Genomic DNA, 25,830 nt, shown 5'->3' on the forward strand with positions numbered 1-25,830 from the left:
CTGATGGGCAATGAAAAGCAAATACAGCCGGGCGGTGGTGGCGCATGCCTTTAATCCCAGCACTCAGGAGGCAGAGCCAGGCGGATCTCTGTGAGTTCGAGGCCAGCCTGGGCTACCAAGTGAGTTCCAGGAAAGGCGCAAAGCTACACAGAGAAACCCTGTCTCGAAAAACCAAAAAAAAAAAAAAAAAAAAGAAAGAAAAAAAGAAAAAAAAAAGAAAAAGAAAAGAAAAAAAAGAAAAAAGAAAAGAAAAGCAAATACAATATCCAGTGTTGTGGATTCCTCTGAGGCTTTTCTGACCGGCAGCTCATAGGGAGGGAGGTAGACCATGCCTGTTGCTGGTCTTGTTTAATTGCACATGGTTTCAAGGAGCAGAATTTTCTACCAATGCAATTCTAATTACTTCACTTTAATTCTTAAAAATTAACCTACAAGATAATGGGTTTCTGTAAAAGATTTCTGTAAGTCTGAAATGCAATCCTAATTAGTCTTCACAATAAGAACCTGATGTCAGATGGTAGCGTGAAAGCTGAAAGATCAGAGCAGCAGAGCAGCCAGCCAGCAGAGACTTCTTACTCTACAAAATCTCAGAAGGAATGGATCTGCCTGTCTCTATAAATCCTCAGACTGAATGGGCCAAGATCCTGTCTCCACCCTCCTTATATTCCCGTCTCCACTCTCATGTGCTAGATCAAAGTCCTCTACCACTCCCACCTGGCTCTCTTTCTCTTTTAGACTGGATCAGTCTTGTGTAGCCCAGGGTAGCCTTGAACTCCTGATCTTCCTGCATCCTCTTCCCAAGTGCTAGGATTAAAGGTGTGTGCCACCACTGTCTAGCCTCTAATGGCTAGCTCTGACCTTTGATCTCCAGGCAAGCTTTATTTGTCAGAACACAAAATACCACACATAAGTCCTCAGTTTTAGTTAAGCCTTCCCAAACCTCTCATCTCCCCATATAAAATATTAACAATGTAGTCTAAATTTAATTATTGCCAGTTTTTTTGTAGGTACTAGGGATTGAGCTTAGGTCTCACACATGTTAGTCAAGAGCTCCACCACTGAGCTCCACCTGCCAGCTATGAAGTCTTCCTAAGACTGTAGTTCAGCCTGGAGTTTGCCAGACTGTAGTTCAGCCTGTAGTTTGTAGGACTGTAGTTCAGCCTGGAGTTTGTAAGACTGTAGTTCAGCCTGGAGTTTGTAAGACTGTAGTTCAACCTGTAGTCTGTAGGACTGTAGTTCAGCCTGGAGTTTGTAAGACTGTAGTTCAGTCTGTAGTTCAGGGCTCCAGCTTTTTTCTTAGAATTCTTGCGAAAACACAAACCTTAGAGATGACCTTTCTAATTGTACTCCCTCTGACATTCAAATTAAAAAGAAGAACCCATAGAATACTAACCTTTGCTCATCACAGGCAAAAGAAGAAAGCTAATTTTACAATTATGCTCATAATACCACTCATGAAACCTTAATAGTTAATGTTATAAATAAGTTATTAACACTAATACAAAAATTATAAAATTTATAGTTTCAATTTGAATTCCCAGTGAATCAATGATCTGCCTTGGCATTTCCTGGGTATTTTGAAAAGAATTAATGTTGTCAAGATTAGCCAAAATCATAGAATGAGAACTATAGTAGAATGTAAGGCTATGGTTGTTGAGGCTTTGAAAAGATAATCATCCTATATTTATAAACCTTCTGACATTAATAAAATTTATAAAAGGTACTTAAACATATAACAAAATGACTGTCTAGATTTAGAGAATTGTTGAGAAAGGAAGGACAGTCCTCTGTGAAGTTCTGCTGTCTACAAACCAGTATTGACATGTGTGTGCTCCATTAAGCATGTATCACATAGGAAATACAAGGCCAGCTCATAAGCATTTACCGATGTCATATATTAAATCAAAGCTTCACTGCAGTCTTCTAAGGGAGATGGCATTCTCATATTTTGCTGTCAGATAAAGTGACAGCAAGATGATGCAGCTTTCCCAAAATCAATAGAGAGGATTTTGAACCATGTGGATAGGATATGAAAATGTCCACAGACAGCTTTGCTAAACAGTGTGTTTTATAAACCTGATATTTTTTTATTAGCTAAATTCTCTATTTTCAGGTGTTTTCTTATACTGCTGACAAAGAAATTCGAACTGATGACTTGTGCCTGGATGTTTCAAGACTCAATGGACCTGTAATCATGTTAAAATGCCACCATATGAGAGGAAATCAGCTATGGGAATATGATGCTGAGGTAAGATGTTTTCTATGACTTACTTATCACTAAATACTTAAGTTCAGTTACTTTCTCCAAAAACAAAGCCAAAGAGGAAATGAATTATTAGCATGCTTAATCAAATTTGATAACATTAGGGTGACATCATATAAACTGGATTTTGTCAAACTAGTCCATTGCTGTAAAATCATATTATGTGATAAAAAAAATTTTATCTTCATGTATATTTCCAATGTAAATCCAGGAAAATGTGCTTCCATGAGATGTATGTGTAAATACAGGAAGATATTGAAATATGTTAGTATTTAAAATCTGTTCCATTATAATATTTAATGTTTATAATTCTCAGTCTAACATTTTCAAGATCTGATGAGAGTACCAAGATGTATTTTTTTCTTGGAAAGAATATTACAATGAATCTCTTTCTATTTTCTGTAGTGGATTTGTGTAGAAGCAAATGCACTAGTCAGGAATAGAGTTACCGAGTAGTCCCTTCACAGCATGTCATCCCCTTATGTCGGAGAGCAGGGTAATGAAAACAAACAAAACATACTGAGGATTTATTTAGGCCAGGTGCAAAAATTAGTTCAGCCATCAGATGGAGCTAATAAAAAAGAAATACTTCTCTTCCAAAAACTAAGTCTCCAAAAGACTTTTATTTCTGTCAAATCTCTTGGCTTAGGAGGATGAACTGGTCATTGGGTCGCATGATAGGCAATAGTAAATAGCAATGGATGCATTCACCAGAAAAACTCAACTTTATTCTTAGGAGATAAAAACATAGTAGAGGTAAATGCATTCTATAGGTGCAGCATTTCACCAAAGCCTAATGTTTTTCAGCATCTCTGGTACTTTAACTGTAACAAGATCTTATTTTAAAAATATTTTGAGTACCATTTTAAACCCCACTTCTCTGTGGAGCAATATGCTGAATAGAAAAAATAATCAGTTCTTGCAAGATCAGAAATGTGTGTGCAAGGATAATTTGAGGTCTATATTTTGCATATTGCCAGGCTCTGAGGACACCAAATATTTTCTGTAACATAAAGAAAAACACCTTGACTCCTCCTACATTGCATTATTGTGCTCTTTGCTGACATCTTTCCTTCTTTATTTGGCCACCATTTTGTTTTCCTGAACTTGAACTGTTAGAATAGTGATAACTGTCTGTTATCACCATGCTTTATTTTAAGTCCCCAGAGGACCATCTCTCTACTAAATACAAGTATGAAATCTGGATCTTGAATCCAATTTTACCTCTCTTTTTTAAATTTTATTTTATTAAGAGATTTTCTATCCATTTTATATACCAACCACAGATTCCCCTGTCCTCCCAACCCCCAGCCTTCCTCTCCAACTCACACCCCCATTTCCACCTCCTCTAAGGCAAGGTCTCCCATAGGGAGTCAGCAGAGCCTGGTATATTCAGTTGAGGCAGGTCCAGGCCCCTCCTCTGTGTACCAAGGCTGTGCAAAGTGTCTCATCATAGGCACTAGGCTCCAAAAAGATGGCTCATACACTAGGGAATTCTCAACAGAAGAATCTCAAATGACTGAAAGACATTTAAGGAATTACTCAACATCCTTAGTCATCAGGGAAATGCAAATCAAAATGACTCTCAGATACCATTTTACACCTGTCAGAATTGCTAAGATCAAAAACACTGAAGACAGCTTATGTTGGAGAGGATGCACAACAAGGGGAACACTCATGCACTGTTGGGAAGACAAATTTGCACAGCCACATTGGAGATCAATATGGTGTTTTCTTAGAAAACTGGGAATCAATCTTCCTCAAAACCCAGTTCTACCACTCTTGGGCATATACCCAAGGGATGCTCAATCATACCACAAGGACAATTGCTCAACTATGTTCATAGCAGCATTATTTGTAATAGCCAGAACCTGGAAACAACCTAGGTGCCCTTCAACTGAAGAATGGATAAAGAAAATATAGTACATATACACAATGGAGTACTACTCAGCAGAAAAAAATGATGACATCATGAGGTTTGCAGGCAAATGGATGGAACTAGAAAATATCATCCTGAGTGTGGTAGCCCAGACTCAGAAGGACAAACATGTTATGTACTCACTCAAAAGTGGATACTAAATATAAAGCAAAGTATAACCAGACTGCAACCCACTGCTCCAGGGAGGCTAGCTAGTAAGGAGTACCCTAGGAAGGACTCATGGATCACCCAGTGATGGAGAAATGGATGAGATCTACATGAGCAAACTGGGGGTAAGGGTGTAAGAGAGGCCAAACAGAGGGTAAGCAGAGTGCTAGGGAGGTTCCCAGGAATCCACAAAGATGTTTCCATCATAGACTACTAACAATAGTCGAGAGAGTGCCTGAGCTGGCCTACTCGGGTGCTCAATTGGCTGAATACACTAACTGTCATCATGGAACCCTCATCCAGTGACTGATGGTTGCAGATGCAGAGATCCACAGCCGGGTCCCAGGCGGAGCTCCAGGAGTCCAATCGGTGAGAGAGAGGAGGAATTCTATGAGCAAAGGATATTGAGACCATGACTAGAAAAAGTGCAGAGACAACTAACCAAACTAGTGGACACACATGAACTGTGGGCCAATAGTGAGGAGCTCCCATGGTACTAGACTAGGCCCTCTGGATAAGCAAGACAGATGTTTAGCTCCAACTGTTTAAGGGGCCCCCAGGCAGTGGGGTCAGGACCTGTCCCTAGTGCAATTTTACCTCTTCTATGAGGGGAAAAAACAGACAAAATAGGAGTTCTGTGAATAATATTTATTTTTAAATAAAACATTGTGTTGTTGCTACTTAATTCTTCCCAAATCATAAAATTTTATTAGGTTTTTGTTAAAAGAAGTAAAATACAGTACATGCATATTAAGAATGAAAGAGTATATATTTTATAAGATAAAGCTGTGTTGTCCAATATAACACTCCAATCTTTAAAGTTTTCTGAAGCCCTTGGCTAAACAATAGCTTCCATAGTCACAAGTAAAATTCCTCCATGGTGACAATATTGTTGATAATTACATTTATATCTTGTTTTTTTTTTACTATCAGTAATATTTATATTGAATACTAAATAATATTTAAAGGAAAATGAAAAACCATAGCTTTTCAACTAGGTAATTTTTTGCATATTTCCTCTCATAATTTTTCTTCTGTAATATTTTGTAAAATTATAAATTTTGAGATATATTAGGTTTTTTGGGGTACTCCTAAAATACTTATAATATGCCATCCATTTCAAGAATTTTTATTGAAAACAAATAATCTCATATCAAAAACATGTGTCATCATTTCATTTACTTCTATGTTTATGTGTTAGAAGCTAAATTTGAAGTTCCACTTACATAATCACCCTTCTGCTCAATGAGAGATGGTCCAGCAGGTAAAGATGGTTAATGTACCATCCTGGGGACTGTAACTTAAATGTTGGAACTGACAGGAAGTTGAACTGAGAAGGTCCATACTGACCCTGTAAGGTTGTCCTTAGAACTCCACACGTGTGTCATGGCACACATGCCTCACATACATTTCATGGGCACTTACATGTGTGTGTGTGTGAGAGCTCACCTCTCTCTGTCTCTCTCTCTGTCTCTCTCTGTGTCTCTCTCTCTCTTTCTCTCTCTGTCTGTCTCTGTCTCTCTGTCTCCCTCTCTCTCTCTGATTCTTACTCTCTCACATTTCTCTCTCACTCATGTGGTGATATTGTGTCCCCCAATATATTGTACACCCTAATAAACTTATCTGGGGTCAGAGAACAGAACGGCCACTAGATAGACATAGAGGCCAGAAAATGGTGGCACACACACCTTTAATCCTAGCGTTCTGGAGGCAGAGATCCATCTGTATCTCTGTGGGTTCAAAGCCACACTGGAAACAGCCAGGCATGGTGATACACACCTTTAATCCCAGGAAGTGATGGCAGGAAGCAGAAATGTATATAAAGCCTGAGGACCTGAAACTAGAGGCTTTTTAGAGCCTTGTTAAGATTTTAGGCTTCTAGCAGTAGTTCACCTAAGACCCATTCAGATGAGGACATAGAGGCTTTCAGTCTGAGAAAACAAGACCACCTGAGGAATTGGCGAGGTGAGGTTGGCTGTGGCTCATTCTGTTTCTCTGACCTTTCAGCGTTTACCCCAATACCTGGCTCCGGGTTTGTTTTTGTTAATAAGATCTTTTAAGATTCATGTTACACTTTCCCACACACAATAGTGAATAATAATTAAAAATAAGTGTGTATGTGAATGCAGAGAAACCCTGTGAGAAGGGAAGAATAGCATATTACCATGCTCGGCCCTTTTAAAATTATTTTTGAATTTTGATTATGTTTTGTAGTAACTAAAAAGGGTATAATGTGTTTATGAACTTGAAATACTTTTGATGACTTCCTTTACCTTTAAGTGTTGCATTTATGGACCTTTCTTCCCACAACATATTCTGATAGCTGCTATAAGCAGTGAATCTTGAGCTTGAAATTCTCCTGGGACTTGAAATCTTGAACCTGAGACATAATGTTTTAACACACAAAATCCAAGTTTCTATTTTGTTTTGTTTATTTATTCCCAGGTCTTTGATATGCATATTTCAGTTTGATCTAGTCTCTAGACAGTGATAAATAGCTTCTATATTTTGGGGGGATTACTTAATTTGATTTCATGTGTATGAATGATTACCTGAATACAGTCTGTGTATGCAGTGCACATGGAGGCCAGAAGAGAGTCATAGATCTCCTGGGACTGGAGTTACAGACAGTTGTGAGCTGCTATATGGGTGCTGGGAATTGAATATGTTCCCCCTGCAAAAGCAGCCAATCCTCTTAACTGCTGAGCCATCTTTCGAGCCTTCTTTTATAGATTGCTGCAAACCAATGCAAACAGGAAAGGACAGAAAAGTACTTTGGAAAGTGCAAGGCCTTCGGGGGGACCCAAGGGAAGAGGGGAGAAAAAAGGATGAGAGATACCGAGGTGTGAAGAAGTCCTTGTTCAGTGGCTCTGTTCTCACGTTCCAATAGTGGAAGGTAGAAAGTGCTGCCTGCTACCTCTATAATTCAGTTCTTTGTCATTTGCTAGTAAGGGTAAAATTTTTCTTCTTTGAGAAACCTCTGAGGTGGTGCAGTTTTGAGTCAGAATAAAAACTGGTGGAGTTCACAAAATTACAGAGCTGAAAAGAATCTTAAACTCCTCTCCTTCAAGCTTTGTCCGGACAAACCTGAAGCACAAAGATTACCCTGCCAGGAGCAGAGCTAGGATTCAGGTCCTAATAAAGTTTTCAAAGAAAGCTAGTTACCGGTTCAATTGTGAATCTCACAGTGTGAAGTGTTGAAATATTCCATCGCCTTCTCGGCCACGCTCCTTTCAGTCTGAGAAAAGAAAGAGTCATCCATCGGAATGAACATGTAGAACATTCAGAACACCGCGTGCCTTGAAGCATGGAGTCTCCCTCGCTGGTTTGGTTTGTTATCTGTTTAAGTGAACAAAAGAAGAGAAGGAAAGAAAGTTAATGGAAGGCTGTGATTTCCCTGTTTGCTTAGGCCATTCTTGCCACAACCTTATGAAACTGTTATTGTTGTAGTCTCTATGTTTGAAATAAAGCCGAGTCAGTGTGTGCATCAAGGTGTCTGGCATTAAAAGCCGGCAGTTTCTCCGATACTAATTTGCCTCCTGAGGTAATTGAAATACTACAAATAATTAGATGCTCTCAGTGGTGATGATCTGATAAGCTGGGCAAACAGTGGGACCCTGTTACATACAAGCAAATGCTAAGTCACATGCAGTATCAGATTGTATTCACATATGAATGTCTCCTTTCCTTAATGATAAGAAAGCCCATCTGCAATAAATATGAGCTGTTTAAAAGGCAAATGGCCACACAATTACTCTATCACAATAATGGCTTAGAAACCTTAGTTAAATGTCTTCATAATGTAATTAATATAAAATTTCTCTTCAAATTGAATGGAGCTAAGTATGCATTGATGAAAAGTGCCTCTCTGGCTAAAAGATTTGCAGTACTTTCTGACTCCCCTAAGTTGGTTTGTAAAATATATTTAATTAAAATATGATTACTTCACTCTTCGCTTCCTTTTCTTCCCTCCAACCACGTCTATGTTTCCTTCCTCCAAATCTCAACACCTTCACTCCCTTTCAAATAGATAATTGATTGTTACTTTTACATATATAGAGATACAGATGCACACATACATAAATACAAACTTCTGAGTATGCATAAGTCAATGTTTCTTAAACAACACAACATGAATATTCTTGGCACTCTTTTAAGGCTGGCATCACTGGTTTGATTTGGTGAGAACATGACTTTTTATTAGCACCATACGATACACTTGATATAGATTACCAATAAAATTATCCAGATGTTTTAGTGCCATGGGATATCTGTTTCCAGCAAGTTCAAACAAAGAGAAAATGATAAATTTCACATCACTAGACAGTTTAGTATTTTTTTTATGAAAGTGCATATTTCATCCATTTTATTTTATTTGTGTTTGTTTTTATACTGTTTCAACATCACAAGTGTGCTCCAATCTATTCCAAATTTACATTTTCCTGCAGTATGTGTACTTAATCACATTTTTTTTTTTTTGCACATCCAGGAAGCTACATACAGTGATACAATCTAATTTTAGATCAAAGCACTTCTGCTTAACAAACACTATTCCACAAAGAAAAAAAAGGAGGGGGAGCAAAATATGATGCTAAAAATAAGTGTTGCTTTTCACATGACTGAGCAAGTTGGCTGAGGAAACACTTGTTATACATTCTGTCCATAGGAGACGATTGCTGTAGGTAAACGCATTGCTTGAACTTACTGAAAACACAGAGGCTTATATTAAATCATTCTTAACCAACTTCTTTTATTTGCCCTTATCAGAAAGCAGGTAAATGGGAATATAATTTCAAGGTAAGTGGCCTAAGATTAGAACCCTCCCACATTCCTGTGTAGAATTTTCTAACAAACGACAGCTCGACTTACCTTTTGAAGGTGGTACCCATTAGACTAGCGTTACCTTTCTGTGTTCCCAGTGACCCATAGCTTTGATTTCTTGCTAGAATCAGCTAATGGAAATTTCAATAGATTAGTGTTGCACTTATATCTCTTCTCAATTGTTTCCATTTGATTTTTAGAACACTTGCAGTCTTCTGGATGTGCAGTTTGCATTCTTAAGATACCACACTAGGTGTTTTCAATAGAAACATTTTGAGATTAAGCTTTAGAAAACTGTTATTTAGTATTTGGTCAAGAGGTTTTGAAATCTATGACTTCTTAATAAGTTAAAGTAGTTCAATATTCTAAGGTCAGTCTTATTTATCTTTCTATGTAAGAACGTGAATTTATTGTTCTTATTTTAAACTTTTAGTACGCCAACTAAGATACCTATAGTCATTTTTGAAATCAGCTATGCAGCCAGCTTTATGTGTTCATCAAAATATCAGGTTTTTTTAAACAGTATTTTTAATACAAGTGTTATGCACCAAATTTGTTTTCCTAGCCTGATTTCAGTTGGTTGTAAGTAGGAACTGTGCAGTTTGGAGAGTAGATTTTTAAGTACTTCATGACATATCAGATATAAATATGTCATTACAGAAATTACAAACTTGTCTAATATATCTTTAGCTATTGTGATTTGAATACTCTACATAGCAGTGAATCATAATGCCCTACATTTTAGAATGGAATGATTAAGTGATGCTATATGATACACAATAGGTAATATTAGCTTTAGACTCACATAACTCTGCTTAGTAGTCAACAGTTTAAATGATCCCATTGAAGAAGGCATCTGTCAGTAAGCTGCATGGGAGCCTGCGAGCCGCATTGTTCCACAAAGCAATTTGCAGTGACAGCCTCATAATGAAGTGTTCATTGCAAATTTGACAAAAGGCATATGTGAAATGCTCAGAGAATTAATAAAATTATTTAGAAAGGATTCCCACAATGTAAATGAAAGGAGGTTATTTAATTCGATGACTTCAATCTCATAGACAGACATGTGACAGAATTAATAATCATTGTCTCTTGTGGAGAGAATATTTGAAAAAAATAAATATATTTTCTTTTGCTTTTAAATAAAGAATAGTAAGTAACATGTGGTTTGTAAAATAAAAGAATATGTAGATGGGCTTGAAATATGTAGATGGGCTTGAGAGTTTAAATTTTCTCTTGATTTATAGCTTTGTAAAAAATTATGTCCTAATTTATTTTGTTCCTTGTAATGATGCATGAAATTTATCATTCCCAACAAGAGAACTTTGTGTATTAGCATGACACTTTCTAGGCAAAGTTGGGAGCAATAAGAAAAATCAATTAGTAGTAGATGATGTTGCCTAATTTAGACAGTGTAGATAGTAAATACAGCTATATTTAGTCAAGAAAGCTAGTCAAAGTGTGTCACTGAAAGCATCATTTTATAGGTAAGATATGATGCTTTATGCTACCTTTTCTGACTGTGAAAATCATTACATACCATTTCTCTGTACATAGTGATAAACCTTGAAAGGTAAACCTTGAAAAGGTAAATCCAGTGATTGCATCCATTATGCTGTCCACAAATTGGAGTTTACTTCAATAGAATTTATTTTTGGCATTGGCCTTATAGAATGTTTCAATCAACATTATTTAGTATTTCTCTGGGCTGGCCCTGGAGTGGATGATTTATATTCTATAACACTACCTTTCTTAAGCTTATATTTGGAAATAAGATACAGTCAGATGAAATTATTATGTTCACAGGGGATTTGATTTTTTCCTGCTCATTCTCTTCATGTTCTCTGCCATGCTAACTAATGAGTATGTCATTGCATGTGTGGATTCCTTCAAAAGTCTGGCTTAGGCCCATGAAAACATAAAACAAAATAATCTCAGAGTCTTCCTTGGTATCCTCTCAGGCTGGAGGCACACATATGAGGACACTAATATAACTGTGTGTTGATCAATTATTTTGAATAACCTCTCTCAAAACAACTCACTTGGCACTAAAATGTATTTATTATAAGACTATGAGAACAAAATTCTATCAAAAATAACTTTTGCCTGAAATGTTTCATCATCTGATGTCAAATTCCTCCTTAATAATCTGTCTTAACTCCATTTTATTTCTACTGAGTAAAGCTGATATTAAAGCCATTTGAAAGGCTGCCACTCACTGCTTCATGGATGCAATTATTGTGACGTGTGTCTCCCGTCCTTTTCCAGGAGAAATTGTATGTTGTCTGGGATGATTGATTTATTACTACCTTTGTACTTGATTTGTCATTATTCATTATTTTCTTTGTCAAACAGACCCACACTCTTGTTCACATAATCACGCAGTCCTGCCTCTCAATAAGCAAAGTGGCAGATGGCTCCCAACATCCTACCATGGAGACCTGTAATGATAGCACTTCGCAAAAATGGCTACTAAGAAACTATACAAGAGCAGAAGTTTTTAGACATATTTTTGGAAATCTTACTGATGATTTTTTTCTTTAATGGCTTGTAGAGGTTTGTTTCAGACTTCTTAAATATGCTTTAGTAATTTTAGTTATCAAAATCTGAAATTTTAATAAAACATTGTGTGGAGTTGTTTTTCTATCTTTTACTTCTTAGCTACTTATTAATTTGGAGTTTGGATATTTTAAGTAATAATTAGTCTATCTTTAACAAAAATGTATTTTCCAGTTTTTATTTCAAATATAGATATGTATATGTATGTCTGTGAATATAATGGGTTAAATATATTGTAAAATATTTATTTTGTTTTAACTCAACAATAACCATATCTATATCGAAACAGATTGTGTGTCAAAGGTGAAAACATGACTAAATATAACATAGGCTAAAAAGACTTATTTTGGAACTTGGAAATTGTTTAAATTTGTTAAATTTTATTCAAATGGTTCAACTCTGTGTGTGCACCATTTCTTCAAATATTTTATAAATTACCATTGCTTTATTCTGAGACACTAAGTAAATCCTTTACTAAAAACTAAGTTATCTTGAACAGCTCATGGAAAAGCCATATATACATGTCTTCTGTAGTTAGATAGGTGATTTAATTATAAGAATCAAAGCTCTTCAAAATCATACATTTTACTTATCACTTTCATAATTTGTGACTATTTTCTCATTAAATAATTAAATGAATTTCTATTCAGTTGAAGTCAATAAGTAGCTGTGGAATATTTTTTTGCAAACAGTACAAATAAGAGCATTTTTGAATTCTTGGATTTGAGATTTTTTTTAAAACCAATAAATAAGTGATTTTGCAATGTTAGCCGCTGGCTGTGGAAACACATGGGAGATTCCAGAGGTTTTCTGGTTCCAGTAAACCAGTAAAGCTACTGGCACACAATTGAGCTTCACTGTTTGTGGCACACCTAAGAACAGAAGCGAGGGGATAAGAGGGCAGAACAGGTATTGTTTGAATTGGAGTGCATTTGAGTGATGGACAACTCAGAGAAGAGATGGAAATTTGGAGTAGCCAAGACCATTTGCATGAAGAGGAATTGTCACAAGACAATTTATATGTAATATCTGAGTTTGTTTTCTAAGCCTCCAAATGTTCTGTGTGCATGCCCAACAGAATGTTTGGGGTGTAAACATTTAATCTTATGAGTCTACCATTGAGAAGCATTCTCTCAGCAGGAGAGCCTGCATCGGTTCCCTCATCACTTCTTACAGCTTCTGGAAGCTAGCTAGCTTTTCCAAAGGTCACTTTCTGGCATAAGGTTTTGAGATCTCCATCTGGCAAATGAGGAAACCACCATGCTGAGTAAACTAATTCTCAAAGTAGATGATAGCTCCATGGAGACAGTGCCCAGGAACCAACTTACAAGTTTCTGCTCTTAGGAAGCCCACAGTATGATTCCTGTCAGGCATGTGCATGCACATTTTACAGGTCATTAAAAAAAAAGCCATAAGGAGAATATTTACATATTGATTAGAAAGAACAATAGTAGCTAGAAAGTTCTGAACTGACATTATTTGTATCATTTAAAAACTTTTTCTATATAATTTTTTAAAACTCTTTATTCTAACATGACAAAAGGTAATTGATCAAATCATTCAACCACTGTTGGTGAATGTGAATACCCTACAATAAAGTAATGACAGTATATTGTATAAGTCAATGTGTGGTAACCTATTCAATAAATGCAAAAATTCTATTTTTTAAAAAAGGAGCTATTAAGCCGGGCGGTGGTGGCGCACGCCTTTAATCCCAGCACTTGGGAGGCAGAGGCAGGCAGATCTCTGTGAGTTCGAGGCCAGCCTGGGCTACCAAGTGAGTTCCAGGAAAGGCGCAAAGCTACATAGAGAAACCCTGTCTCGAAAAACCAAAAAAAAAAAAAAAAAAAAAAAAAAAAAAAAAAAAAAAGGAGCTATTAGAAGAATGCAATGGTAGGTGCTTTTTTGAAGGAGAATGTACACACATAAGCTCACTCAAATTTGAGACAGAGATGATTTTCTTTGTTGCTGTTGATCTTACCTACAGCTTCTTTTTTAAAGGAAAATATTGTTTCTGTTCAGTTTTGTATCTGATTTTCAAACTGGCTAATTGTTGAATTTCCTGTCATCCTAAGAATAAACCAGCCATCTTCTTGCTATCTTACGCAATTTCTTTTTTTCTTCATTTTTTTTTTACTAAAAATGGCTTGATACTCTGTATTAAAAAATGACAACAAAGGCCTCAATCTTGACATCACCTTCATTTTTAATCGCCTAGCCTTTTAATTTCCTGCTTGTGGTCAGAGCGACATCTTTCCCAGCATCCTGTCCTCTATTCTATCTTTTCTTACAGCAGTGAAGTACAGGATGAGTTATAGGTGTTTCTCTAAATGTTTACCACACATAGCCCCCAACATAATATCAAGAGTAAGAAAATATAAAAAAGACAACTTTCCTAAATTTTAATTTTGGCAATTTATAAAAACATGTGTTTAGGATACAATTTTCAATACTTACTTGCAAATCACCTCACATATGTGAGAGCATTTTAAGTTGGAGATCTTTTCCTGTGTTTCTGGGCATGGCCCATGAAATTAACAAAGTAATATATAATTAATAGGTTGAAAGCATGTTGCTTTAAAACATGCTGGAATAGGAAGTCCCAGAAAGTGAATTTTATTGCAAATGGAAAGAAAAGCTTTGTGATAACTAAACACTGTGCAATAATTATTAGAACTGTGAAGTTAATAAAATACATCATCATTGCTCTGTTTCAATTTAATATTGATAAATTTGTAGAATCTTAAATATGGTAAGCATCCCATGAAGTAAAATTGATCATTTCTGGCTATATTAATTGCTGGAATACAGTTAATGTCAAAGATACTATAGTCTAAGGTACTATAGCCTAGTAGTTCTTAACAGGGTCATCTCTAGTCATTTTGTTCATCTGGATAACAGTTGTGTGGTTGATTTCTGTGTTTATCAAATTATTGCTGACTGACACTAATATTTGTCACCATCAACTAATTTCCAAGGTCATAAATAAGCTTTTGACACAAATATCTGAATTTTCAGCAACCTGTAATAAATATCAGCCAATTTCTTTAACCACCTTCAAATAGTGGTGTATAGGAAATAACAAACCTTTTACATCAAAATTGTATATGTAACTTAGAGACACCTGTGCATAGTTCCTTTTAAAAACATGTTGTGTTACTGTACGATAAAATGATGTAGAATATTTTTGAAGAGCAGCTTTAATCTAATGTGCTAGTATGTTACTGATTGTTGTTTATCTTTTACAGAGACTCACTTTGAGACATGTTAACAGCAACCAATGTCTTGATGAACCTTCTGAGGAAGATAAAATGGTGCCTACCATGCAGGACTGCAGTGGCAGCAGATCCCAACAATGGCTGCTGAGGAACATGACCTTGGGGGCATGAAGACCGATTCTCCCAAGACATGAAAGTCTCTACACTTTTGTTTATCCATTGTTCCCATTTGGTGAAAATATCAACTTTGCCGAATTAAAAGTTTTAAAAATACTTTTAGTATTCTAAAACACAGTTGTTTATAATTCATTTTTAGGAATGTTTATTTCCCTACTAAAATTTGTATCTGATTGAAGAAGCACACAAAATAAATAGGAAACTGTTATTAAAACTTTGACCTGTTTGGGAAAAATACACCTTACGTTTGCTTTTAAAATGTCTTCATTACCCTCTTGTCACAGGGTTACTTAGGGTTGGTTTATTTTGTGTTGTAATAATGATGGAAGGAGAGATCATGTAATGCCTTATACTATATCTTAATTATGAAATATCATTGCTTTATAAAACGTTCTTTTTAGAAAAGTTTCATGGAACCATGGTGAATTTCTATGCTAACACTTGGGACAAATATGAAATCATTCATAAGCATTGAATTCATCACACAAAATGTTCAGACCAGGAAAAAAATTAAGGTTGCTACTAAATTTGTAGATTATAAAATCATCATACCAAATAAAAAACTTAACAATTCAATTTAAATAATAAATTTAAGTTAAATGATGAAAAGAACGAGTCAGACATTGAGGAGGACAAGAACAATACAAACTCCAAGAATTGCTGGGAGAAAATCTTCACTTCCAACTCATCCTGAGGACAGTCTTGCTCTGAGAGGTGGTGTCAGGATCTGAATCCCCAACTGCCTCTCTATCTCTATCTCTATCCAGCTGTACCTTTGCCCTTCACTCTAGAACTGTAGGTGAAGGGTGAGCTTTTAGATTTCAATTTTAAACAATTATTAATTACTTTTAGTTCAGCCAGTGATGTCATTGGCACTTTGTATTTTATTTTTAAAAAGTATGGCACTATCATAAATTATTACTATGCTATAAAATCTAACAATGATCACCAGTAAACAAAATTTATTAAATTGATATTAATTAAACCACTAGACATGATTTGGCATCAAGTATGGCTCAGTTATAATTAGGACAATTACATGTGTTATTTCAATGTTAAAACCTCTTGGTTCACAGTGAATGAACTGATGTTACAAAAAACAAGAAAAAAAAAACAGTGATGGGATATTAGTAAATTTTTTTATTTAATATCATTTTAAGTGGCCATGTAGTTGTTGTACATGTATGTTTGATCTGTGTATCTAGCAGCTGGAGAAAAGGTATGGGGAGTGGAAATAGAAGAAGATTCTTCAGAAGCAGAAAGCCTATTCTTTTGACCTTTTATTTTAATGATCTAGAAAAAGCATTAATTGGCTAACTACACCTCCTTTATCTCTCCATCTCTGATCTTTATCTCTGCCTTTCTCTCCTATGTCTCGGTCTCTCTCTTTGTCTCTCTCTCTCTCTCTCTCTCTCTCTCTCTCTCTCTCTCTCTCTCTCTCTCTCTCTCTCTCTCTCTCTCTCTCTCTCACACACACACACACACACACACACACACAATTTTAGAATGAAAAAGATAACTTTTTCTCAAGACCTAAAATTTCCTAATTTATTTTCCTAGCTGGCTTCCCCTTTGACTCCACCCTGTTAGAATTGTGAGAAATTCTAACTAAATGTTTTGAGTTTGCTGCTTAAAGCTCAAGCATCCTTTACTCCAAAAACTTCTGGGATTTATTAGACTCCCAAAATTTTAGACAAAATATTGAATGTCAGGGTTTTTATTCCTTGGATAGACATAGTTCATATCATATCTAACAAGAATCCATGGCCCTCAAAGAATAATCAACCTTAACCTGATCATGACCACTCAAGTCAGCTGAAGCCTGACATCAAGCCCATATTCAATTTTTTTACTCTGTCCTATATTTTCTTCTTGTCCTGACTCAAATAGTTTGAAATCTCCCTATGTAGTGTTTTTCTGGAAAAAAAAATGTAGACTCTCAAGAGTTATGTAGTATGTTCCACTTATTTCAATCAAAACATATAGAGTGGTCAATGACATTTTAAAAGAATGTAATTACTTAATGGGAGCTGAATTTGAAGCATTTCAGTAGCATTTGAAAATTTTTATGGTCACGGTGAAATACATGAGAAGAACTCTCAAAAAGTCATCATGTGATTTGGATATATGCCACACAGTGCCTAAAAAGAAAAAAAGAAAATAGATGTATGGGGAGACAGAATCATACACATCGAAACCAGAAAGATTTAAGGTCTTCAAAAATGTTTACCCTTAGTAAAGAAAATTAAAGCCTTGATTGGAATCACAGTGAGTCTGTCACACACACGCGCGCGCGCGCGCACGCACACGCACACACACACACACACACACACACACACACACTTGCACACATAGTTGATTTGGGCTAGTAGATTTTCTCAATTACTTCAGTGTACACATTCCGCTGTGTTTTTCTCATAAGAACAAATGCAATTTTCACCTTCTAGATACTCAAGTCAAAACTAGAAAGTTGAGAACTGAGGGATCATTCACATAATTGGCAAAGTGCTTGCCCTGCCCCACAGCATGAGGACCTGAGACTGATTCCAAGCACCCATATTTAAAAGAGCAAATTACTATATGTGTTGACATGTGCTTTTAATCCTAACACTGGGGAGATGAAGACCCGTGAACTCCTTGAGTTTCCTGACCATCCAGATTAGCTTAATTGACAAGCTCCAGGCCAATGAGAGATTGTCCTTAAAATCAAGTTATGATGTCTATGATTGACCTTTGACCTCCACACATGTGCATTCACACAAATGCTTGTATATGCGTGCACACATGTAAGTACACATGTAAAATATGTAGTCACTTTTGACTTCTTTCTCTTTCAAACTTTTTAAGCCTATCCTACCTGTGTTTTGCTGTCTGCATGACACTGCCTGCAGCCAAAATTAACTAGGACTTGCCCCCAAAAAAATTTAAATTAGTTCAAAATATTTTTAGATAGCCACACTTTTTTGATAACTGACTGCTTTGTTATCAAGTGTTGATTTTGTAGATGAAAACATTGTGTTGCATTGTCCAAAGGTTGGACAAATTGAGTCTAACCATCTAGAAATTAACTTGATGCTCTCTTTATATAACCAGAAACCAGTAATTTGTTAACACATCCACTATATGTTACTATTTTTGACCTTTCAAATCATATGCAGTATGCATATAAGTATGATACCACATTTTTGCCAAGTCTTACCCAATGCTACATGTTAATTACAAAACTCACATAGACCCTACTAAGTATGAATTTTTATACTTCTCTGAACATAATCTTCCGATTAATTTTCAACTCATCTCATAGCTCTCATGTCTCTCTAAGTAGACAAATGTACTCCACAAACATACGTGCACATACTCTCTGCACATGGATCCACACGTGTATAGATGAACATGTAGAGACATCTCTGTTTCTTAATCTCTTACCATCTTGCATTTCATAACACTTTTCCGGCTGCCAAGCAAGTTTCTGCATCAGTGTTGGCTCTATCTGTCCCGTAGATGTCATTCACTTCATTTCTTTTGGTTTCTATTCAAACATTACCTATTCAGTACAGCAAACTCTTGTCCTGTCTGCAAATTTTAGCTTCTATACCTCTGACCAACAATAAGACCACTCTTTTATTTACGTCAATTACTGCCAATCTCATACTCCAACAAACACTTGGGAACACAATTACATTTATTTAGGGTAGTTTTGGCCAGTGCCACATCTTTGTAAGGTTAGCACTTTCTCGCAGAGCTACATACCCAGTCATGTAAGTCCTTTTGAAGGCAGGGTCTATATTAGTTTTATCCACCGGCTATGTTCGGCTTCTTGTGTTATCTCTCGGTATATACTAAGTACACTTCTTGAACTAATGAAATAAAGAGCGTATTGAAGTTGTTAAGCAGCACTGCATCTTACGTTTTCGTATTTAAAACTCTAGAGTCCAGTGATGTCTTTACAGAGAAATTTTAGAGCTTTGTTTCCAAATGTTAATTTTTCTCTAATATCCTTCATATTAAAGTGTAGACTTTATGTTGTCGTCTTTGTCAAAATCTCCTGCCTTATGGAAATGAAATTTGCCATTTTATTAAAATGCTGCTGTAAGATAGAAGTTGCTTTACTTAACTGAAAATAACTATAGTTTCAGTGTTTTGGTTGTGTTAGGTTGATCACCGAAGGGCTAAGATTTTGAGTTTTAGAAAAGAGATAAGTACATTCTTTTAAAATCACATTTATTTTCATGTTTGATGATGACTATATAAAGTTTATTTTCCATGTAAAAATCTAATAACAAGAGATATTATAGAAACCTTGAAGCATTAAAGATGTTATACCATTAATTTCTATGTTTATAGATAATAGAACTGAGCCATGGAAATGCAGTATAGTTTGCCCAAAGATCATAGAGTTATAAACTATGCTGCCAGGACTCCTAAAACTACTGCCAAAATATATATAAGGGCACAATAATGAAAATACCTTAATTTAAAACTCTCTTATTAGTACCTGGATTCTTTAGAAGTATTTAAGTCTTACTGTTTTTTCATACTTCCATAAAATTTGTCCAATGAAATAAGACCACAGGCAATAGGAGAAGACCTGTAGCACAGTGAAGATTTGCCTTGAAAATATGTTTACAGAATTGTAGAACACCCTAGCATCAGTAACCAAATGGTTTCAGGAGCTCAGCATCAAGCCTCTTCAGTAGTAACTGATGGAACTCTGTCTCCTCTGTTTTCTTGCAATTTCCTTCAAGGTAAAGTAAGGCTGACCTAGAGCTTGCACAGAGTCTTAAACCATCTGTTTCTGTGAATATTGGGTGAGTTCTGTGTTTGCAGCTTTGCAGACTATGGAGAAACCACAAAATATTTCTAGGCTTCCCAGTGTCTTATAAACATAATATGTAAATTTGATTTCTCTTTAGTGCTTAGGAACAACCTGATAAATAATAAGAAAAATAAAGGAGGGGAAAGTAAACTGCTTAAACTGCTATGATAAAATAGCATAATTGGCTTTTTAATGATTTTTTTAATTTAGTTAGAGGTTAAGAATAGAATAGAATTGCTTCAACAAACCAGAATATTGGCTTGCTCCCTTACATATTGTTACTCCATTTGAGAAATCAACAGGCATAGTCATAGCCATTGCATTTTTATCTCATCTATGAATTTAAGCTCTAGTTTCAGAACGGGAAAAATTCTTAAATTATAGGTATAATGATCTGAACAAATGTGAAAAAAAATTAAAGAGCTCATCAAATGTGAGTTGTTATCCTGGAGATGTTGTTTGTACTATTGAGAACTTCCAAGCTTGACAAAATGTCCAGTTTGGATGGGCAGCAGGAGTTCCATGTGTCGAGGCAGCTTGTGTTTCAGGATTCAGTCACTAGCCACCATTATGTCAGATAGGGAGTGGAAACACTCTGTATTCCTTCTGTGCAGCATCGGTGTGTCTGGTTTGACTATACCATGTTCAGAGTATTATCAAGTATAAAATACTGTATAAAGCTAAAGTGTTGGATGACTCTAGCAATGTGCTTTGACTAGTTGGTATAGACTTGTTTCCCAATTTTTGTTTTATAGTATTTACTAAACTATAAAGGAAATTTTCATTTAATTTGCTTTTCAAATCCCCCTGAGAAAGTAGTGATTCTACATAGTCTTTTGTCAATATATTTAAGATGAGGACCACTCTGTGATAATTGGGTCATCATTATTTGCCGTAATGCTTTACCGCCATTGTTACTGAGAGAGAATGAATCATTCTCCCATCTTGGGTGAATTAGAATGAAAAAAAAATATTAAATAAGGTTCCACTTAAAATGTTTCTGAAACAGATGCTTCAAAACTGAAATTTTCATCCTGGTTTAATGGTGAAGCTAAAAACTTAAAGACACTGCTGTTTGGTTCCTGGTATACCTTCAGCTAAAAATAACACAAGGGAGAAACAGGAATCCAGGGTCACAGAACTTCCATTGAGAGGGGTGGGAACCTTCTGTTTTTAAAATCAGTGTAGTCACAGCTAGAGAACGTAATCTCAAAAATGTTTAGACATGTTTCACACAGTCTTTAACATTTATAAAAGTAGATTGTGCATAAAGATTTAAACATTTTAAATGTTGTAAGCATTACTAAATGGTATAATTGTTCTTTTGCTGTAAATTTAAATATTTATACATTTTTGTAGAATTAAAGTATGCCAATTTAGTTTTCCTTTGGTATATGTTGTCTTTTTTCAAAATAAATTTTGCTAGTACTTCAAACAGATAATTTTAGTATTCCATAATTATGTTCTATTTTATAAAAGAGTGATTATCTATAGCCATGTCTCAGCAGCAAGAAAGTCTTGTAAACCCAGTATAATCTTATTCCCAAAATATGTAAAACAGAAGCATTGAAATATGATTAAATATATATTATCTCATTAATTTTTATTATGAGATGATTGGAGACTGTTTCTTTCTGCTCTGTAAAAAAATTATTCAGAGAAATTAAAATGCCTTCAAATACATGAGAATACTTATTTTCAGGTTATGCCTAATTCCCTAATTCTGATATTGGAACATGGAAAACCTGTCTGTGTGATAATAGGTAGAGCCCTTTGGGCAGCACATTGGTTCTTTAGCACCAGCATCATAGTGACACACAGAACCAAATCCAGGCAAAAGGATAGAAGAAAGTGGAAAATAGTAAACAAAGGAAAGAAGGAATGGAAGGGAGGGAGGGAGGGAGGGAGGGAGGGAGGGAGGGAGGGAGGGAGGGAGGGAGGGAGGGAGAGGGGACAGATGGAGAGAGGGAGAAAATATTCCAGTGTTAACTTCCTTACTAGTATCCATTTTAAATGTTCCAATAGATTAACATGATGCAGAAATTCACTTACTGGCAGCCATCATTAATACTTCAATTGTTTTTTCACAGTTGTCAACAAATTAAATGACATGGATTTTCCATTTTACATATGGAGTGTCACTTCTTGAACTTTTATAAGCCAAGTGGCGCTTGTGTATGCAAATCTGCAGCCCTTTTTTGTTATTTTTATGAAAGAGCATGGCCTTGCACTTCCAGTCATAACTGGGTACTTAAACTCAGTGAAGCTGCCCTACTTGCCTAAAGTTTTGACAGATCAATATCTTATCTTGTGCCTTTGTGAACCTGATGGAAGAAACAGTGTGATCTCTTCTGATCAAAGGAAATGACGGAGGCCTCTCTGATTACTGGTTCACTTTCTAAAATAATGTTTCTCTTTTCTACCTTTCCTAGGATCTTTTGTACCACTTACCTTCCATGATCACCACAAGAAGCGTGGCTAATATTGAGAAGACTGGATCGATTTATACAGAAATCCATACACCTGTTTTGAAAAATAAAATCCTAGGCAAACAAGCAAACATCTGAAATAGGTTTTAATTTTTTCCATACAACATAACATTTGAACTTGGTACAGCAATCATTCTTCATCTCCCACATGGTAACTTAAGTGAGGTAGAGGCTTTCAGAACAAACTGTGTAAAACACAGAGGTAGGAATTCTAATAGCCTTTATTGAGATTAAAGAGACCTGTGCTTTTAGCTACTAGAACTAAAACTTGCTTTCTTTATGTACACGAGCAGCTTGGCCTTCAAACTATACAATATAGTGAAATTGAATACATGTATTTATATATAGGACCAAGTGTATATATGTAAAAATATCCCAACAGCATCTATTCATATGAATAAAATGGGTAGTGGATCAATTTCTGCCATACACTTATCTCTTCGGAACTCTGGTTTCCATTATCCAGTGTACTATCATCTATTCCCTTGAACATGCTTTATGTTTCCTTCTACATCAGTGGTTCCCATGGTGTGGCCTCCCAAACCACTCTGTCTTTTAATATTGGATAGCTTCAGGATGCAGAACTTGGTGCTCTTCTCTATTTGTATTCACTGGTTAACCTCAGCTAGAACTATAGATTCTAAAACTTCTGGCATTTGGGTAACTAACAAATGTCATTTCCCAATTTAGAGCTTTTTGGTGTTCAATGACTAATAGGCATTTTAGTAAGACTCAAACTGAATTTATCACATTCCCCCCACAGATGTTCAACTTAACTTAGTCCATTTGCAACAGATATAACAAAACATCCAAGATTGGACAATTTATAACGAATGGAAACCTATATACCTCAGTTCTAGAGGTTAGGAGATATGAAGAGCATGAAACTGGTGTCTTTCAAGGGCCTCCCACTGAATCATCCCATGATGGAAGGCAGAAAGCTAAGAAAAGTTAAGATCAAGTAAATGAGATCAGTATAACAGGAAGTAGGGTTTACATAAAACAGTATTTTTTTAAAGTAATCCATTTGAATAATAATTGACCTAAACCTGGGATAAAAACATCGGTCCATTCATCAGAAGAGAGCCCTCATGGCCTCAACTTCATCTTGTTAGAAAGCTGTTCCCATCATTGCAATGGGGATGATATTTCCAGGATATGAACTTTAAGAGAAACATTGAAATTAGTGAAGCTAAACAGATGTTCCTTTTGAGTTTTGTATAAGTAATATGTCATGCTAATAACAGTGCTCAGAAGGTCTTGCCTAATGTGGCCCTGCAAAGTCCAATCTCTCAGAATGAATATTTCCATCTTTACTTCATTTCAGTCAAACTGTCCTCAATAATTCTTTTCTCTTCTGTTTTTTTCTTTTAGGATAGTGTTTCTTTGTATAATAGTGCTGGCTATCCTCAAACTCATTTTGTAGAGTAGGGTGGCCTCGAGCTCACAGAGATATGCCCACCTCTGCCTCTCAGTTCTAGGATTAAAAGCATGCACATCCACCTCCCAGCTCAATATTTCTTTGATCAAACAAGGCATGATCTTACCTTAAGGCCTCAATTCAGAATATTTCTTCTTGTATGTATTCTTACTATTGCATTAAACCATAGTAAAGTCCTTTGTATTTCTGTAACCTTTCTCCCAACCCTCCTGTAGATGTTGCAGTCCATAATCTTGCTCCTGCAAGTTATGTTTCACGGTGCTTTTCCCTGGCTCACATATTATCCAATTTAATAATATATGAGTTTGCCAGCTTAGTTGTTTATCACCCCTGGCAATGTCTGTTCCTACCAAGAAGCCATCACTTGAATGTAGGATAACCAGAAAAGGGACAACCATTTCATTGTGGTGTAGTACAAATGAGAAGAGTAATACTGGTACATCCCAGCTGACTCTAAATGGATTTGTTTTCTCCTGGTGTTGTCAGTGCACTGTATTCTATATTGGAGGTTGGCAAAGGGGTGGAGGTAGAAAGAAAAGAATTTTATGTTTTTTTTTTTTTTGTTCTCTGTGTTGATCCATTTAAACCTCCTCTTCATTCTTTAAATGTGCTCCTACTAAAAGGATTATATTCTTTCCTCATGGCAAAACTATTAATTTTTTAAGGGAGTGCATATACTTAGAACTTGAGAGAACTCCATAATTATATGAGTATTAGAGTAATTAAATTTGATATGACCCAGATGGGCATTTTTCTCTAATAGAAGCCTGGTCTTTTGTGATAGCATAATGAAATGTTAGCATGACAACGCAGCTGGAGATGTGATCAACCCCTGAATAATGAAATAGTATTTGTAATCAAAGATGAACCTAACATGCAAATCTGTTGTTTTTAAAGCTTCTTTCTAAAACAGCATATATACTGCATATAATTTCTATTATACACATTTAACAATATATGGTATAAAGGTATGTATTCCAAATTTGAAATACTGAAAGTGAGTATTTCCTGCTATCCCCTAAGGAACTTCATTTTGTATAACACTCTCAGGAGGACAGACTGGAGCTCCTCTAAGTTTTTCAGAGATAAGGTGGTGCCTACCCTCTATTATTATGACATTCTTTGGTCTTACATCTACTGTTGGCAGGTCCAGGAGGGGCTATTCATTGTATCCTTCAGACCAAATATAAGAGTGCATGTTCTTACTAGCTGAACTATTGGCACAGATTCTGAAATTTAAGGACTGATATTACCATCTGACAGAAATCACTTTCATTAACAACCAGTCGGCAGAAGAGCCGTGTCCACACAGGTGAACATCCAGGCCAGGTTTATTTACTCTTAAATAGATCCTGATGTACAGAGTTGTCTTCCAATTAGAATGTAGCGTGAGGAATAAGGATTATAAAACTACATGAGTTTGCTTGGCATCTATATGAACAATTTCCTAGTTGAACTAAAGTGAGCTAAAGCCTCTTGACCCCATTAATCAACAGAGCCCACTTCCAGCTGACCTGCAAAGGCCCTGGAGAAAATTAGCCACGATTCATAGAAGAACTTGTCATCTCACAGCATTTTCACCTGACTCAGCCATGTTCTTTTTGCAGTTCCTCCATATACAAGAATAGCTGACACATAGAAAGCTCTCAAGGGATTATATATATATATATATATATATATATATATATATATATATATATATATATATATATATAATTATATAAGGGATTAAATATATATATTTCGACTTTTGTCTCCCTTCAGCTTTTCACTAGGTTCTGTTTTGTACCACACAATCAAATTAAACCTTCTGTATTTTGTTCCTGTAGGTACAATGTACATTTTAAACTGTAACACCCTTAAGGAAAGGGTTTTTTTAAAGGAAAAAGCTTTTCAAGTCAGCTTTTATGAAAAGTAGCATATTATTGCTTTTGTTGCATTTTTTTCAATTACATTTTGT

The 25,830-nt window shown here is 35.7% G+C and overlaps 1 protein-coding gene across 1 annotated transcript in view; it reads left to right on the forward strand.

Moving 5' to 3' along the window:
* The window catches only part of Galnt13 (polypeptide N-acetylgalactosaminyltransferase 13), a 577,725-nt gene extending 561,105 nt beyond the window's left edge, over nt 1–16,620 (forward strand). Inside the window, exons 12-13 of the mRNA XM_006974228.4 lie at nt 2,114–2,248; nt 14,978–16,620. Coding sequence (XP_006974290.1) covers nt 2,114–2,248; nt 14,978–15,118 — 276 coding nt within the window. The 3' untranslated portion in view covers nt 15,119–16,620. The remainder of the gene's footprint in view (nt 1–2,113; nt 2,249–14,977) is intronic.
* The last annotated feature ends 9,210 nt before the right edge of the window (nt 16,621–25,830 follow it).

The sequence above is a fragment of the Peromyscus maniculatus genome, chromosome 4 (assembly GCF_049852395.1).
Source record: "Peromyscus maniculatus bairdii isolate BWxNUB_F1_BW_parent chromosome 4, HU_Pman_BW_mat_3.1, whole genome shotgun sequence".
Taxonomy (NCBI): Eukaryota; Metazoa; Chordata; class Mammalia; order Rodentia; family Cricetidae; genus Peromyscus; species Peromyscus maniculatus.